Source organism: Notothenia coriiceps, unplaced genomic scaffold, assembly GCF_000735185.1.
Source record: "Notothenia coriiceps isolate Sejong01 unplaced genomic scaffold, NC01 NC01_scaffold00037250, whole genome shotgun sequence".
NCBI lineage: Eukaryota > Metazoa > Chordata > Actinopteri > Perciformes > Nototheniidae > Notothenia > Notothenia coriiceps.
Window position 1 is genome coordinate 2,218,014 of NW_011369951.1, and position 17,883 is coordinate 2,235,896.

General features: G+C 41.8%; 2 protein-coding genes across 3 annotated transcripts; one reads left to right on the plus strand and one right to left on the minus strand.

The window, feature by feature from the left end:
* Positions 1–4,556: 4,556 nt before the first annotated feature.
* Positions 4,557–7,922, plus strand: LOC104966674 (major centromere autoantigen B-like). Its single transcript, XM_010795899.1, has 4 exons — positions 4,557–4,689; positions 4,885–4,988; positions 5,980–6,055; positions 6,326–7,922. The coding sequence occupies exons 2-4, from the start codon at positions 4,951–4,953 to the stop codon at positions 6,740–6,742; spliced, it is 531 nt and encodes a 176-aa protein (XP_010794201.1). The 5' UTR covers positions 4,557–4,689; positions 4,885–4,950; the 3' UTR covers positions 6,743–7,922.
* Positions 7,923–8,060: 138 nt separating this feature from the next.
* oxnad1 (oxidoreductase NAD-binding domain containing 1) lies at positions 8,061–17,533 on the minus strand. 2 transcript variants are annotated; one of them, XM_010795898.1, is made up of 8 exons: positions 17,412–17,533; positions 16,578–16,690; positions 15,283–15,346; positions 14,426–14,529; positions 12,328–12,469; positions 10,742–10,987; positions 9,963–10,071; positions 8,061–9,742 (listed from the first exon to the last, which is right to left on the minus strand). In XM_010795898.1, the coding sequence occupies exons 2-8, from the start codon at positions 16,682–16,684 to the stop codon at positions 9,585–9,587; spliced, it is 930 nt and encodes a 309-aa protein (XP_010794200.1). In that variant the 5' UTR covers positions 16,685–16,690; positions 17,412–17,533; the 3' UTR covers positions 8,061–9,584. The 2 variants fall into 2 exon arrangements, with proteins under 2 accessions (XP_010794200.1, XP_010794199.1); XM_010795897.1 differs by having other exon boundaries at positions 16,578–16,695.
* Positions 17,534–17,883: the final 350 nt, after the last annotated feature.

Consider the following 17,883-nt stretch of genomic DNA (forward strand, 5'->3'; position numbering starts at 1 on the left):
GAGTCCACTCAAGGAAAAATAAATGTCGAAGAAGTGTGTGTACGAGAGGTCATGTCCAATCGAGACTCACCAATCGCTACGATTACTTTGTGGCTGGTATAATGCAGGCTTTGTCAGCCGGTAATAAAGACTATGTTGCAAAGGCTAACCCGGGGCACTCACTTCCGGTCCGGAGTTGTAAAGGCTATAATGCAGTATAGTCCTTGCGTTTAGACCTAGTCGAGGCAACATCGGGGGCAAGAAATACTCTAAACCCTTGCCTCCTTTTCTCTCCCAAACTAAAGACTTGCGACACTCAAGAGGCTGGGTGTGGCCCCTGTGTATAAATACATTTTTCTTGTAGGGTTTTTCACTGTAAAAACGTAACTATCGCAGCGGGAAATTGTAACTTGATATGGGCGGGGTTTTGCTTGTTCTACACCCGATTTTGAGGTTTTACACTTCCCCCCCCCCCCCCCCAGGGGTATTTTATCTAACTTTGACGAGGATTCTGTAGGTATTATGTAGTCCCTTATCGGGATGACATACAATACGTGACTCTTATCGTTGCCCCTTATACGACTTATTTAACCCTGTTTAAGTTCAAAATCTTGCGCCCTAGACTGTTACCTTTTTCCGAGAAACCCATTTTTCTTTTTCGGGAGGAGGTAAAGTAACAGATGTCTTCGTCGGAGAAAGGGGACCCGATACCTTATTTTGTAATGTTAAGCATTAAGGTACACCCAGGCGGAATACGGTGGCATAACCTCTTGAGGTCGTCCATTAGAGGGAGGTTGAGGGACGTCCATTGGAATAGAAAGCGGCCTCCTAAACATCGAAGAATCGAAACATAAAAAACCTAAAATCGGCTGGTGAGGTCGCAATTATAGAACCAACGGTCAGAAGACAGACAAGAGTAGGGGTTACAACAAAAGTCCGTTCAAAACTCCTTATGTGGTTACTGGTCTAAGGTCAGTTCCGATAATTTCTGAATTTTCAACTCATGATTACCATGTAAAGGACTAACGCTACAAACTACGAGGGTCGTACACACTGGATCTAGTCACCAAGGGGCTTGCCAATCCGGAGCCCTTGGGTGAAAATGAAACAGGTATTTAGCGCTTGGGGGGTTTATAAGCTTGGGTGTTGGATAAGTTGTTTTTTATCACGACATTATATATATGCTAAAGGTCGTTAGTGTAGATAATTAATTTCACTTCATGTACCGCATATAGGGCATATAGGCGAAGTGTCTTTGATTTCATAAACGAAATTTTTTTTTCCAATTACTCTACTACCTTTAGTTTCGACTTGACATTTGTATTTTTCCGTGTGACGACTTTTGGTTTTTGGGTCTTCCCCCAGCCCCCCTTTAGAGGGGGGGGCCTCTAAAAATCTTTATGATTGGTATATTTGATGCGTAAGACCATGTGAGACTCTTCTTTATTTTTTGATATATCGCGTCTGTATAAATTCTATAGATACGGTAACAACAAAAAGTTTTGAAACAAGACTGTCGACGGACCGAGGAGTGTTCTCTCTTCTCATTTCTCCTCTCTCAGATACCTTAATGAAACTTAAGCGACCCACTCACCAGCTGGTAGTCCGTTTCTACAAAAACTCTTCTACTAGGTGATGTTGTCTTAAAAGGATTTGGACAAATACCAGAGGCCGATGAAGGTCAGGGTTGCCGGATGGCTTACATTCGTCCGGCAATCTTTTAGCCCGGACAGGTTTTTATTTTCAACTGAAAAAGGGGCCGTTTTTTTTTCTTTTTTAGTTAGTTAAAGCAAAAAAGAAGGGTGGAGGTGTTTTAGGCGCTGGGGTGAGGCTTTGCCCAGGCGCTGGGGTGGTCAACTCTCGGTGGTGAGATGTCTCACTGTCCGGGAAGGTTTTTCCGCTGATACCCCGTCATCAATAACCGATACCGCTTTTTGGTACTGGCAGTAACAGAAGTTCAACCTTCTTGGGTAGGGGCTACTCCACGCCGGGGGGCGACCACTTTTACCGCTCAGTACCCAGGCTCGGTCAAACACAGGCTGTAGACACTAGTCGGGGCCAAGGGAAGCGTGGACCCGTCTCCGCCGTGGGACTCTCCATCGTAGTGGAGTCTCTCACAAGTTGAGGAGGCACACCAACATGTTCCGCTTTCGACAGTAGGGATCGTCCGTGTCGTTTGTGGTTTCGGTTTACTTGAGGACCCGGTATTACTCCGAACAAATAAGTTATTGGGGTCATTCTTTGTCATCATCCCACCCGGGTCTTCATGATTCTAGATTTTTATTCATATGACGTCACCATCTCTTTATGGAGACAATGTGAGACTCTTCATCGAGTAAACACGTGACCCGGTTCCTATATGTTTAAAGTCTTATCGTATAAATAATACACCAAATGTGAAAATGCACTTCGCACACCAGCTCGCAGTGCTTATTATGTACGGAATAAAGTAATCAAACTAAAGTTTTACACATTATTTTAAGATTTCGATGTTTTCAATTATTATTGTACTAGTGTAGTAACAGTATCACCTCATTTTTCATAGTAATTCCACCCGTCGACTCTAATTCACTTTATTAGTTTTTCCCGGATTTTATCTTTATAATATATACGTTTTTCACAAACTCACAAAGTTAAGAATTACGTACGAAAACCCATTATACTTCCGACAAAACCGAAAAAGGGACGACATTCGTTTACGTTTACGGGGAGACTCCCCTGCATATTTCCATAACGATTAGAATAAATCACGTAGGGAGTGGACGTTTTGTCCTTCGGGACATTGAACTGATGCGGCGCCGACCCCCACATCCGACGTAGAGTAGAAAGGACTTGGGGAACTAGACCTTACACACACACAACACGCAGCAGCTAGACGAGTCGGGGAGGACACGCCCTCCTTGAAAGACGAGGCACGAGCTAGGTCGAGTCCTCTCGCCCGGGCGTCGACGTCTCGAGCTGACGACAGACAGACAGACTAACCTTTCTGGTTTAGAAAGAGGCACCTGAGAACCTCCAGGACCATCTGGCGCGGAGGGACGGACGACTAATATGGGACGTCGAAGGACTCCGACCCTGTCGCGCCGGTGGACCGAAGGACCGCCCAGCTAAACTTGGATTCTTCCGGACACAGGTGTGGCGACTCTACGCACCAACGGAACTAAGATCACTGAGGCAACTTCTAAACGAGGGTGGCGGAGGGGGGAACCAGCTCGAGATTTGAGACCTCCCAAAGTCTCCGTACTGCAGGGGAGACAGAGCAGCAGGACACACACTAACAGATTGGTGTGAAGGGTACTAGATTGGGCCCGGGGAGTAATACTACACCAAGACAACCTAGACACCCGACAAGGAAACCCGGCGGCTTCCCTACAGGGCCAACTTATCCACTCCCGGAACTTACTTTCCCGCTGGTCTCGGAGTCCCACGGGGTCAAGGGACTCATTCCGTCCCAGCGAGGCGGACCGACGACCTCCTTCGGGGGTGGTTTGTAGTGGGGGGACGAGGCCGATGTAGGACCTAGACATTCCAACCAATCCGTATTGGGTGTTTGTAATTGGGTGTGATCTTATGTAAATCTCCACACCTTTATCATTTTTATGAACCATAGACGAGGAACCGAGGGGAAAACGTATAGTACGAAACAAAACGATACAAACATTTTACATTTGAAGAATTTACAAAATACACTGCCCTGATCCGCCTACCTTTAACTCGATTTTCCGATTTTAGACCGTGACAATGCGAACTTGGTGTAAACTTACAAAATTCACAAGTAATGGTCCCCCCCCCCCCCCCCCACCGTACAGGGGACGGTTTATTTGGGCTAATTTATTTTTGCCGCGGGGAAAAGTTTCGTCCCGGTGTCTATGGTACAGGAGGACAGAGGGCAAAAAAAACAAAGGCAAGAGAGAAAGCCTTTGAGCTCCATACTGTTTCAGAAATAATCCTTGATAATCCATGATATGGCGTTTCATCACCGCAGTATCTGCCGGTAGAATCTCCCGCATGAGCTCAGCGCCCTCCTTTTTTTTTTAAAGCTTTATACCCCAAATCAGCACTTTTGAAACAGGAATAGAGGGATATGAGGCATGGCTAGAATGGGTGATCTGTTTGGTATTTTGAGCAAAACACTTAGACATATATCTGAGACCTATGCTATTGCCTAAAAATAGCATGATAGGTGCACTTTAACACTTTTTTTTTTTTTTGTTGGACTGTCTTAGTCCATGGATGGGTGTAGTTACTCTTAAACACAGTCACTTGATCTTATCAAATAACCATATGGATGGTTGCAGCTCAAACGTAACTTTTCACCAAACCGCCTCACCTTTCACAGCATTGACAAGATTAAGGAGCAGCTCGGACTGTAGCCGCCGCTCCACTGCAGGGTAATGGATGATATCCATGGAGCGACGTGAGTTAAATCTGCGGCTTATGCCATAAGTCACTGTTCAGTCACCCATGGAATAAGTAGGCTTAAGCCAGAGGGAACAGGGGGATCAATAGTGAGAGATTGGAGAGCGGAGATGAGCTTCTAACTCCTGTCTGACTCGCATACATCCTCCTCTCTTCATCTGACCCTGTCCCGTTTCTCCAGACAATGGCGTTTCATCAGTGGACAGTGTGTTCATCTTCCAGAGCTCCGCGGAAGACGCCACACACACCTCCTACGACGCCATCGTGGTGGAGCAGTGGACCGTTGTCGATGTGGGTCTTTTGAGTTTTTAATACTCTGTGCACTTTGAGGAATCCTTTGTGACTGAAGGCTTAAGCTGTTTTCTGTCAAACATTACTTGAAAGAGTGGAGATGAAGGAATGTAGCAAGTGAGCTTACGGATGAGTTAAAATAGTGTGTGTGTGCGTAATGCCTTTTCCTCAGTGTTTTCTGTCTCTCATGTCCAGGGAGTTGTGGTGAAGACAGACTACATCCCCCTGCTCCAGTCTCTGGCTCCCTATGGATGGAGGCTGATGTGTGTGTTACCCACACCCATTGTGAAGACCAACAGGTACATAACCACACCCCAACGTACCCCTGGTGGAAAGTATTTACTCAAGTACTGTATTTAAGTACAATTTTGAAGCACTGGTACATTTAAGAGGTAAACATTGTAGTCTCTACTCCTCTACATTTATTTGACAGCTTAGAATTCTAGTCACTTTTAGGATCATGGATAATAATACACATTTGTTGAAGTTCAACACATTTTACGGCACTAAACCAGTGTTTTTCAAACTTTTGGGATTCAGACATCTTACACAAAGCAAAAAGTGTATTTGGGACACATTTCAGATTCAGAGTTACTCCATTAAATATTTATAGTTCCCTCTAAACATTTCAAGAAATGTTCAAAAGCTCCAACTTTTCACCAAAAAGAAAATATATAAGTCCAAAAAAGTTTTTCTTCTGTCCTCTCCCATTAAACATCTCAAGCATGCTGCGTACACATTTAGCTAATTACTTCATGTCATATATAATGTATCAGTTGGGACCACATTTCTATTTTAGCTTTAACTATGCTGTGCTGCTACTACTTACAAACTAGTATTCTTACGTTTATGCTGTATATTTGCATTTACTGAAGAAAGGATCTCTGAAAGATTCCACTTTAACAACCTTAAACACCTGTCCTTTACTTTTTCTATATATCCACACAACTAAGGACTAATTAGTGCTTTGTTGATTTTACAGTCTTTTCTCTTATGTCTTAGACTCTGCCTGTCTGGTTGTTTTTGGGATTAGGCCTGTCAGCGTAGCTTAGATACACAGAACAGATGGTTTAAGATCTGACAAATAAAGATCATATGCTCGTCTCGACATGAAACCGCTTATAATATCTGCCGCTGCTGCGAACAAAAGCGCCGTCGCTGACGTGCTGTTGGCTTGTAACCTGTCACTTTCCGAACAGCAGCGAACAGAATCTGGATTTCAAAAGTGACAGATTATAACAAAAACAGGTAAAAGTAATAATAAAAGTGCTGTTTCTTTTCTTTCTGCAGTGACGGGAGTTTGTCGACCAAGCAAATCCTGTTCCTTCAGAGACCCGTTCTGCAGCGCAAGAGAAAAGACTTCAAGGTTTGTTCCCCATTGTCTTCCACCTCCGCATCAAATCTGTCACTTGTGTCTGTTCTGCCTTTAGGATACAGGCTTTATGTCACAGAAGGTGCCATTCAAAAGTTGTTACTAAACATGAGACATACAGCAAATAAAAAGACTCAGTATAAATGTCTAATAATAGGCGAAGATATGACCTCAAACTGCACAGGAAAGAGGCATCAATGAGAGAGGCTTTGTTGTGGTTTGGCAGGTGTCAAAACTGCCTCAAACACATCTCTCTGGTTTCAGATGCGCAACCTCAGGGGTCGCAGCAAGGCGAAGAAGAAAACTACCGGGGAAACGGAAGAGGAGAGGGAGAACATGTCCCCTCTGATGGAGACGGAGATGGACAGGTTGAGGAGGAACTCAAAGGAGGAGGAGGAAGAAGAAGAAGAGGGGAGGAAGAGCAGGGGCAGCGTAAGGAGCGAAGGTGGAAAGGAGAGTGAAGAGGATACACACCATCAAAGGGGCTTCTGGTTCTTATCGGGGAGCAGGGCTTCTGTCGAGGAACAGGAAGAGGAAACCGACGTGGACGAGATCAAGCTGTCCGAGCTGAAGGAGTCGGTGAGATGGACAGATGTGTGCCAGAGAAGTGACGGGGGGGTCAAGGAGGAGGGGAAGACAGAGGAGAGGATCAAGCAGCAGCTGTTTTCAGGCGTCTGTTGACACATTGGGCACAAAGCAGGCGAGGGTGGGGGGGGGGGAGCTGAAGCCTGTTTAGAGGATCAAAAACAATGCCTTTTAAAATAACTTTTTGTTCATCTGGAGTTTCTTTTTGTTCCCCTGACAACCCAGATGTAGTCATACTGTTCCTGGTCCTGCACTGTTGCGAGTCTTTGAGGTTGTAGATCCCAGATTTGGGAAAGTGTTGTGCAGTTCTCTGCTTTGGGTCACTGTTGCTATTTGGTGTGTTTGATTATATGAAATGAATCTGTGCAAGGCTGATAGAGAACCACCTCCACTCCACGCCTTAATTCTCTTGTTGTATTTTAATACTTTTCTTGTAATAGGAACGTTAAAAAGGGAGTTTCACTGGGCTCGCTGTATTTTTATATATGGAGTATATAATTAAAGATAGAAACAAGAAAGGGACAAGTCGACAGAGTATGAAGTAAACGGTTGGAGCACGACTGATACATCAAATTTAGCTTATTATAGATTTGTATCTATACCGGCCTAAGTAAATAACTACAAAATTGCAGACAGTTTTTAGGTGATTAAGAAACTTTTTCTTCAATACACACTGTAGTTTTGAAACAGTAAGTCTTCAATTCTAAAATATTTCACTCAATGAAGTATCTTCACCACAACTTTATATTCAAATATTTAAGGGATCCTTAACAATAAACCAATAAATGTTGCTTAGAACAATGACATCGACCAATTTCATAATTATCAGACTTTTACAATTCTCTGTATCGGCCGGACTCTTCTCCAAAATATAAATGGTGTTTGGTCTCAACAATAATGTTTAGTGAGTTCAAAACAATTACAAAAAAGGTATTCTGTCACTGGAGGAATCTAGTTTTCTCTGGCCTGATTTTGGGATAACTATCTCTGAGCTTTCGTCACCTCAATAAAATGATGTTAAAAGGCATTCTGTGTATGGTGCTCACCACCTAAATAGAAATCCCTTATCTGAAGCTGTGATCTAATGGTTTACATAACACAGTTTCTTCTTTAGAAAGCTGTTCCTATGAAGACTGATTAGTTGTTGGTTTATTTTCCAGAGTAACAGGGAAATGGCTTTCCAACTTTTTTAAATGCTGGAAGACAGACCATAAATGAGTTTACTTGATTAGACTACAAGATGAAAGGAAAAAAGCCTTCTGTAATTCAAGAAAACTGACCTTTTCCTTCTTTGAAAAACGTGTAAATTAGCAATCAACTATTTATTTCTTATTTCCTGGACCACCTGTGTCGTGTCTGAGTAGTGTGACATGTGAGTCTTTATATAAAAGCAGAGGTCAATAAAGTGTTTGAAAACAGATTGACTCAATTCCCTTTATTTCCTCTAAATCTCACGTTACCGGCATAAACTGTTTCCTTCATATGAGGAAGAAAAGCAAAAAACAACTCAAATGGGTCTCTGCAGCGTAACCCCCACTGAGACGCCGCCAAGAAGCTCGCAAACATCTCTGAGGGATGTTCAGTGATCCAAGCCAATCAAGAGACCACCTGGAGCTTCTATTACAGTGCACCATGGGAGACGCACTGCACCCTGGGACCAGAACCGTTTATGGCTACCTAGATGTGTGTGATTGAGTTAAAATGTATGTGAGATTGGCACTGTATGCATGTAAGGGTGTGTGATGGAGTAAAACATGCAGCGACACGTGCCAATACGTGGGAAATTGTTGCTTTTCTTGAAACACTAAAAATACACTTGGTGTGAAGTTAGCATGTGGGTAAAATGTGAAAAACAACGCTCCAATGCAGTCAAAGTCATCAGCCAAACAACTCTTCAGCTCTGCAAATAAATAGCTCTGAGTTATATACACACCATAACACTTCTTAAACACATGATAAAATCAGCAGAGGTATTTTGATAGAGGTAAATCAGTCTTTCCAACACGTGTGTAAAGTGTAAAATAACAGAACAGATAGCTTGCACTAACCCTCTTTACCTTAGAGACTTTGAAGACATCTGTATGGGTATGGCGCTTATTTAATGAATTGCCAAGAGACATAAGATTGGGAAATATGCATACAGGTTGTCTGCCTAAAAAAAAGAGACTCTTTTGGCTATGCAGCTCAGTCTGTAGGGTCTTGGCTTGGAAACTGGAGGTCGCCGGTTCAAGTCCCGCCCTGCCGATCGAAAAAATTAAAAGCGCGTGGACTAGTAGCTGTAGAGTTGCCAGTTTACCTCCTGGGCACCAAGCAAGCATTATCATTGTGTGTGTGTGTGTGTGTGTGTGTGTGTGTGTGTGTGTGTGTGTGTGTGTGTGTGTGTGTGTGTGTGTGTGTGTGTGTGTGTGTGTGTGTGTGATAACAGAGTGGAAAACTGGATTAGGATTAATAAAGCTTCATCTGTTTTTTTCTTAAATTATTGTTCCATGACAAGCTTGAATAAATAAATTGTTGCCATAACATTAATGTGAACAATTCGGGTCAGACTAAACATTATAATCTATTCAAGTAGAACCTCAGTCAAGCAATTATAGGCTGTTAATGAGATCAGATGTGAAGATGTGTAACAGCTGTGTGACAGTGTGTCTTTGTTGTTAGAATATTCAGCAAAACGGTGAGCTATAAAATATATTTTCTAGACACCAAAATAGAGATTTTACAGTCTGTTAGTCAGTCCTCTTTTGTCGATGATAGGAAATAAAACTCATTGTGTTTGTGAGTCAGCTTGTAGTTGCATAGTGGGTGGTCCCAGTGGCATAGCAGATCAGGCACAGGTTGAGGTAGCTCGGGATCCGTGAGTGAATTTCCTCCAGCGCTCATAAAAGTTTTCATTCTCGACACACACGGAATATCCTCCCCCTGCAGATTGCAAAGGGTTCTACCACCACTTCTCAAAGAGGATTCTGTCTTTCGGGAGTCCGAAGTCTAGGAGGGTTTTGGAAAGTGTTTCTATCATGGGTGGGGGTCCACACAGGAAGCACAAAGTCCTCTGCAGGTCCACGTGAGAAAGCAGCTTCTCCTCTGTGATTCTCCCACCTGAGGAGACACAAGGGAAGTCAAACAATGAATCAAGGCTCGGCACGGCGGCGCCTATTCCTCCCTCGTCTGCCATGTGCAGCTTTGATTGAGTCGTTCTACATGAAGAACAGATTCATCAACAGAGAGAAACGGTGGTAGAACGTGACAGTCAGTAAATCATCCCTGCTAACAAATAAAAGATATGCGTGTAGATATGTGCGGTTGGAGCATTACTCACGGTTGATAAAAGGCTGGAGGTGTGAGTCAACATCTGTGATCTGCTGCGTGACGTGGAGGTCACAGGAGAGCTTGTCGGGGAACTCCAGACACGCAGTGATGATGGAGCTCTGGGAACAACACAGGTCGTAGTTAAGGTAGAGCTTCTCTTATATAATGCATACTGGGCACACCTGCCCACGTGTACAAGACAAACGCTTAGACACTGTTGTGTTTGTCTAGCTATATCGAAAGCTTAAAAAGAAATCCTCAAATTACTCTGCAATATATTAGGAATATTAGTAATATAACTAGGAATAGGTAGTATATTGATACAACTGCATATTGTTCTACTTGAGATATAGTTAGTGAGCATATTGCAAACATCACAAATACATTTTTAAAGCCGCCGGCGTAAAGGTTGCTCTGCGTTTTCTTCTCTAGATCTCTCCCTCTCACAGACACAAAATATAGATACTAAATAATAAATATAACATACCATTAAAACAAATAAAAAACTGCCCGAAGACTGTATTTCAGATGAAACAGAATATATGTATTGTGTGAAATCAAACTTAAAAAACTAGCATAGTTATATATCATAAACAGCTGTGTTCCCCTTTAAATTCAGCTACGTTTGATAGGATGATCTCACTTGTATAAACATATACATCATAGAGTTAAACAGTATTTAAATTAAGAGAATACTTTATACATGTATGTTCCTGCATAGGTTAAAATATAATATATTTTAATAGCCATGTCACCTAGACGTAATTCCAACAGTGAAAAGCAACACACCTTGAAGAGCAGCTCCTGGGTGTTCTTGGCGCTGTAGCAGAGGTGGGCGGAGCCTATGTTGAAGTCCCGCCCCCCTGAGGCCTGGTTGCGATGCAGCAGATCTGAGGTGTGCAGCAGGATGGAGTACAAGGGGTTGATCCCCACACCGCCCGCCACCAGCAGCAAATCAACAGAGGGGTCAGAGGGCGAGGGGTCGAAGAAGAAGTCCCCGCCGACACGCATGGCAACCTGGGAGCCCACTGTACACTGAGGGGGGGGAGAAGAGAGGCTGATAAGGAGAGAGGAGCAGACTGTGTTGACTCGTTGTCTCTTTCCCAGCAGCTGAAATACACCTTTTGACTTAAATAAATACAGCATCGCTTCCCCTACACCGAACACAAGCCTCAGGAAACAGACACTTTCAGTTCAGCGTGCAAACACACAACAAACCTCAGCTCAGTGTGGGGAAGAGAGATTTCATAAGTTGCGCAGAGAAAGGCCTTTGAAGTCAAAAAGAGCAGTAAATACGCCTTCATCTGCTCTCACACACACACACACACACACACACACACACACACACACACACACACACACACACACACACACACACACACACACACACACACACACAATGATAATGCTTGCATTCTTAATCTGCTGCTGTGGTCCCTACACTATCCCTGCTCAGTGAGAGGAGTCGGAGCGCAGTATCAAACAAATGGATCATCAAACGATCCCGGAGCGGAGAGCTGTACGTCTCAGGATGCTCAAACACATCACTTCGCTTTCTGAGACTTATTAACACGAGGCGAAGAAGCTCAAAGCTATTTATTAGTCCCGTCATCAAACACAGAAGCTGCAAACAAACAGGCAGAAAGTAGGAAAAGGCATTGTTCAAATTCACGCTATTACTCCTTGAAGCCCAAACACAGTTAAGCACAAAGGACGTTTCTATATCTGTATTCCTTTTGTCTATGTCTTCTTCACACAACCTTTATTTACCCTGTGTATTCAACATCTTTCCTACGTTTGTAGCCACACTATCACTATTATTCTTCTGAACTTCTACGCAGGCAGTTTTCAAATTCGCTGACACACTTTAAGGAACCCTGGACAGCTATTACGCGTGATGGAAAAACATTAGGGGTCATTTGGCTAACAGCACCTCAACATTTTTATTTATGTGATTAAAGGAACAATTGGGAGAGTATTGCAAGTTTTTAATGTAACTTTTTAGAACCGGCAAGGGCCGATTGCTTCTGCACGTCAGTAAAATTAAATCATCCGACATTATCCTTTACAAAAATCACATTTTTAGAAACACCAGTGCTGCGAATGTGTGGCTGGAGTCTTCATTTCGCAACTCGATAACATTTTTAGCATTTCCAAACACCCTGGTGGCTCCACTCCTTCTCTTCTGCATCTCACTTCCAAACTTTCTCCCTCATGCATACACAAAATAATCTTCCAAACCATTAGATAGCAATCTGACCAAATGTACTTTACTGAAATATTTTTAACTTATAGGAAGCAATCTTTTCCCTGGAGAATGACCACTTACTCTATTTCTGATACACAATATCATATCCGGCTTTCTGCCCACTCACCATGGTGTGGACCCAGTGGGCGGGGGGGTGCTTTGCGTATTTGACGGCCAGCTCCACGATGCCCTCCCTCTGCAGCAGACCCGGGCCGGAGCACATGGAGAAACCTCCCACCTTCTCCACGCCGGGGATGAAGAGATCCACCCTGCACACACCACCACAAAACACACACATGTTCCATAATTGGCTGTTTAAACACATGCTTATCCATGTATAGACTAAAACCATGTGTTCCGTGTGAGTCTGACAATGGGTGCTACATCTAATGCAGTATAGTAGATAGTTATAGCTGTCAAAGTGAAATGTATATACTGTATATTTAACCTTTATACATAAAATATCTGTTTATTTGTTCATTCAACTGTTCAGATTTTAACTTGTGTTATTTTTATTATTTCTATTCACACTGTTACTACATGTTTAATCTTAATAATATTTATTTGTATATCCTTATTATCCCATGTCTACTATCTGTCTGTCTGTCTTATTCTGTTTCCGACACCTACATTTCCCTACAGGGATCAATAAAGGTCAATCTTATCTTATCTTGGAACATAACATCAATTGTTTTATTTCAGCCCTTTTTCTAATGTTTGTGTTCCTGGACAAAGACATTCTTATAGGAAATATAGTTTCAGGCGTTGGTGCTGGACTTGGCACCCCCTCTATAACTTTGTCCAAGATAGGCGTACTGTCACCAAAATCACACTGGTGTTTGCTGTTCCCCTCTAGTTTGTGCACATAAAAACATTTTACTCTGGGCTCAGCAGGTGAAAAAGCATTTTCAGATTATTACAAAGGTGAATTGAAGAGTAGAAAACACGTTGGACTGAGGGTCAAAGTGTGAATGAAGTGAAGGTGGTGCCCTTTGACCTCAGTGAAGAGGGCAGCGTGTTTCAGAAACCAAAGCAGAACAAAACCAGACCAGATGCAGAGTTGCCTTTTAGTCTTTTCAAAATGAAGCGTCCCAGTCTCCCACACAACGTGGTCGCATCTGTCCGTCAGCGAGCGGTCAGCGTTGCTGTTCTCCACTCCCAGAGGAAAACAGCAATGCTTAACAGTCGGGCTAATGTTCCAACAACACAAAGAGCCACTGTTACACATGAGAGAGAGACTCCACAGCCCTCGGAGGCATCATAAATATGGATCTGCCGCACACATATGTTCCACCCACTTCCTTCTCCTTCTCCTCATCCTCATCCTCATCCTCTCCCACCTGGAGACGAGCAACTAAACAGTCTCTTTTCCTCAGAAACATTGAAATGATTTCCATACTTTAACATTCATTATGAGTCGCTACGGAGCAACTGGCTGCTGGTTTAATGTCTCACCACCGCCCACCTACAGTATGGGCTCATGTACATATACTGCATGTGGAGGGTCCTAATTAAACATTGGCAACACTGACTGACAAGACAAAGCTATGCCTTCAAGATGAAGTACTTAACTTGCTTTTAGGGATAATGAGAGTCAATGAAGATTATCTTGAAAACTAAACCATTTTCAAATGTTTTGCAGAAGTCAAAAACAAGACACTGTGCCTCAAATATCTTTCAAGTGCATACAGTGCATAAACTATTACCTACATACAGTATATCTATGAGCTAACTATTTGGTTGCTTATTTGAGTTAAAGCTTTAAATAATTCATGACCTTTCATCCTTCCTTTAGCTGATGAAATAAATATCCCGAAAACACATTTGTCTTATAAACAGTGACTGGTTTACGGGCATGCTGTCATGTAGAATTGCAAATTCCTATTAACTGTAAAAGTTTTGGGAGGACTAATGCAACACAATGCCGCCACCTTGTGGTTACCATGAGCGCTACAGGCGAAATCCAGAAGGATGTTTCATAACGTTTTTAAAATGTTGGTTTGAATTTAGATTCTGATTTGAAGTGAACAGAGACTCGGATAACAGAGGCTTATGTAGATCATCGAGCATGTGACGCTTGAAGGTATCATTAATGATATTTTTTTAAATATCAGGTGAAGGTGCATGTGGTAATATGGTACTGTTCTCTGGAAAAATAATAGTCTGATGACCTGATCTAACTGTATTTTCTTTTAAAACATACATTTTCTCTCGAGTCTACTCACCACTGTCCTGCTTTGAAGCTGAAGTCTGGGGGAACAGCTATTCTCAGACGTTTCACCGTCTCCGACTCTTTAATGATGCCACGTACTTCAGCAGGATACAGAGCCTAAGTAAGGCAACACACAGGAACAGAGCTGAGTTTATTTATTTTATTTTTATCGTTTATTTGGCAGGGACAATGCATAGTAGTGAACACTTAAAACATTCAAATGTGTCAAGCGTAACAGTGTCAGATTTAGCTTTGAGCTCATTTCCATCCGCAGTCCCTACCATAAAACATTTAAGAAAATTACATTTTACAAACATAGCAAAAACAAAATACATGATATGCAAAAAGTGCAAAAGAGCAGCATACACAAGTATTTACCACATGGCAGTACAATATAGCAGCTACAACATATAAGGTGCAAGAGAAGATAAAAGTGCTACATAAAGTGCAAGAGGAGATAATCCCGTGTTAAAGTGCATTTAGCGGTGATTGTTTCTCAACCATTCTTTGAGTTGACCTTTAAAGCTATTGAGAGTGGGACAATCCCGTATCTCAGTTGGGAGGCTATTCCAGAAAGAGCTGCTTTTAATGGAGTACATTTGGTCCAAAAGTGGTCCGTCTGCAGTGGACTTCACAGTCTCCTCTGGTTTCTGACCTAGTGCTGCGTCCAGTGTGTTTTTTGTGGATGAATTCCCCCAAGGGAGGGGGTCAGTTTTTGAGTGTCAAAACTCAAGAAATTGTGTTTTTCAAGGATGGTACAGTGGTGGTATGAATTTGGCTTCCTATAAACCTAGGATGATACTGCTAATAAGTGGCACAAGTAAAAGATAGTGCATATTAATCCAACAAAATAAATAAATATGAACTTACATTTTGTCTGTTGTTGCCCGCTGTTCTCTCTAGATGGTCCATCTTTCTTTTGGAGGACATGTTTCTTTTAAAAAAAAGGAAGTAGTTTAACCTCAAACATTACACAGTGAGTGAAGAGCCACATGACATTCAAAAACTGCAAGTGGACTTTGCCCTTTCTGCCAGAGAGCAACAACAAACCTAAAAGGGCCAGTGCACCTAAATTACAACTCACAACTAGCTGTGTCTAGCCATGGAGATAGTTTTAGTTTCATGTGCTTAAGTTTAGAAATGATTCGCTGTTTCCCCCGATTTAACAAAAGCAAATTGCCTTTTGTTTGTGGGGCTCTTAGCATTAAAACATACAATTGATTTTCTTTTAACTATATGGGGTGGACACAAATGTCTGAGTAGATGATATCTAAAACCTCAACACATAAAATCCAAAAGTAACATACATCGTAATATCTCTATATGTTTAATTACGGTTAAAAAAATTAAGGTTAAAAAAGATGTCAGGGTTCAGACACTTTTTACCAATGATTTTCAATGATTTTTCCATGACTTCTACTTAATTTTCCATGACCAAAAAAATTACTTTTTCTCAGCGGTACCACTGAAAATGGTTTATTTTAACATGGAACAGGAAAATAAGGTTTGCATATGAAACATGTTGTGCCTATCTAAAACAAATCCAATAGTAGGCTTACTAGCTTTTACAGGCTAAAGCAACTAAAATCTCTCACCAGTAAAATACCTCGTCAGTTAAATGCCATTTTACGTTTCATTACTATACTATACTATTTATTATCACTATAGTATTACTATTTCGGCGATTAGATAAAATATAAATTATATTTGATGCAAATTTAGTTACATTTCCATGACTTTGGGAAAAATATTGTTTTCCATAACCTTTCCAGGGCCTGGAATTAGCATTTTGAATTTCCAGGACTTTTCCAGGTTTTTAATGAGCGTAAGAACCCTGAATTTTATAAATATACGCTTGCCTCTTTAATTAATATTCTACTCTACTTGTTCTTATTTTTCCGTTACACTGTCCCCTTTGCGGTAAGAATGTAAATGTTCCCCGCTGTGGGACGAATAAAGACTTCTGATTCTGATGTTTGACAATATAGTCCTTAAAGTAAGTAACACACTTTTACAATAACTAACAAGCATTCTCCTGGATAAAGACACACTATAGCTACCTTGTTGTCAGTCCCCACAGTGATTCAGGAGTGAGTAGCCTTAGTAGTAGTAGAACACAATAAAGCCCCAACAAACACAGCTGGTACCTTCCAGAGTAAACTCACCTTGTGGCCTGGCTGGGGCCCAGCAGCCGGCAGGAGAGCGGCCCGGCGGCGGGAAACTGGAGGCTGAAGCTCCGGGCTGCGAAGGACCAGAACCCGGGGACCCGCATCTCTACCTGGGCTGACATAAACGAAGAGAATTTAGCAAAAACGTTTTAATTCGCACTTGGAAAAAACACAATCATTCTCAGTTCATTTTCCTTCCGTATGATCAATAATAAAGTCTCTTTAAGTTACAGCAGCTGTCATCCAACTTAACCCCCGAACAATGCAGTGTGAAAACGTCACCAAACTCACAGAATAATCTAGTATTCAAGTCAGGTAAACGCCCAGAAACCTTTCTCATTATTTCACTTATTTAAGATACTTGAATAGACCCTTTCTCTGTTGTAGATGATTGCTGTTGTTTTTTGTAATTTCTATCTTTGTAAACCGTTGATTTGATCTATAGGCCTACTGTGTAGGCTATGTGTAGGTAGGCTTACTATTCAATGTTCAAAAAGACTTGCTTTAAATGTTGTACATTGTCAGGTAGTGCATACAGCTAAACTGACTAATTTAAGATGACTAAAGACTTAAGTGTTACTCACAATTTCATAATCTAAACTGGTGTTTTTTATATGACGAGAACGACCGGAATAAGAGGTCAAAATGGTGACATATTGATAAAAAGCCAAAAGGTATAATAGTGATTTATTTGCGTGTGGCTTGACCTCCCTCGTCAGGTTGATGGTTAGCTCACATGCTAAACATGTTAGCATTCCGAAGCCGGTTCGTATTTTCACACAGACACATAACTCTATAGGAAACAACAAGCGGCAGAGAGGCTTTTCTTACCAAGATAAGACGATGTCAAATGGTATTCATATGTATCTTCGTTATAACCTTGTATAATAAGCTTACTGTTACATGACTATACAGTAGTCTTCTTCTTCGTCTTCTTCTTTGAGGTTGTACTACAGCTGGCGTCTTCTTCTACTAGATGAGTCGCTTTGCATTCAGTTTTTCGCAGTAGCGCCATCTTTTGGAGCATGGACCACCAGACTGCCCGCTCTTTCTTACAATTTGCAATATCTTTCAAATAAGTGTATTCCTTAAAGCCCATTCACAGTATTAAACATTAAGTTGAAAGTAGAAACAACTACTAGAAATACATTAAAACTGTTTGAATTCATGCCATTTTAGACATTAATCTGGGATTTCCCCTCTCTTTCATTGATCAACAGTCATTTTTCTTTTGGGGGAATTGTATGCCGAGAAATATTGCAAATGAGGTAAAACAGACTCATAGCCATAGATATTCTCAACC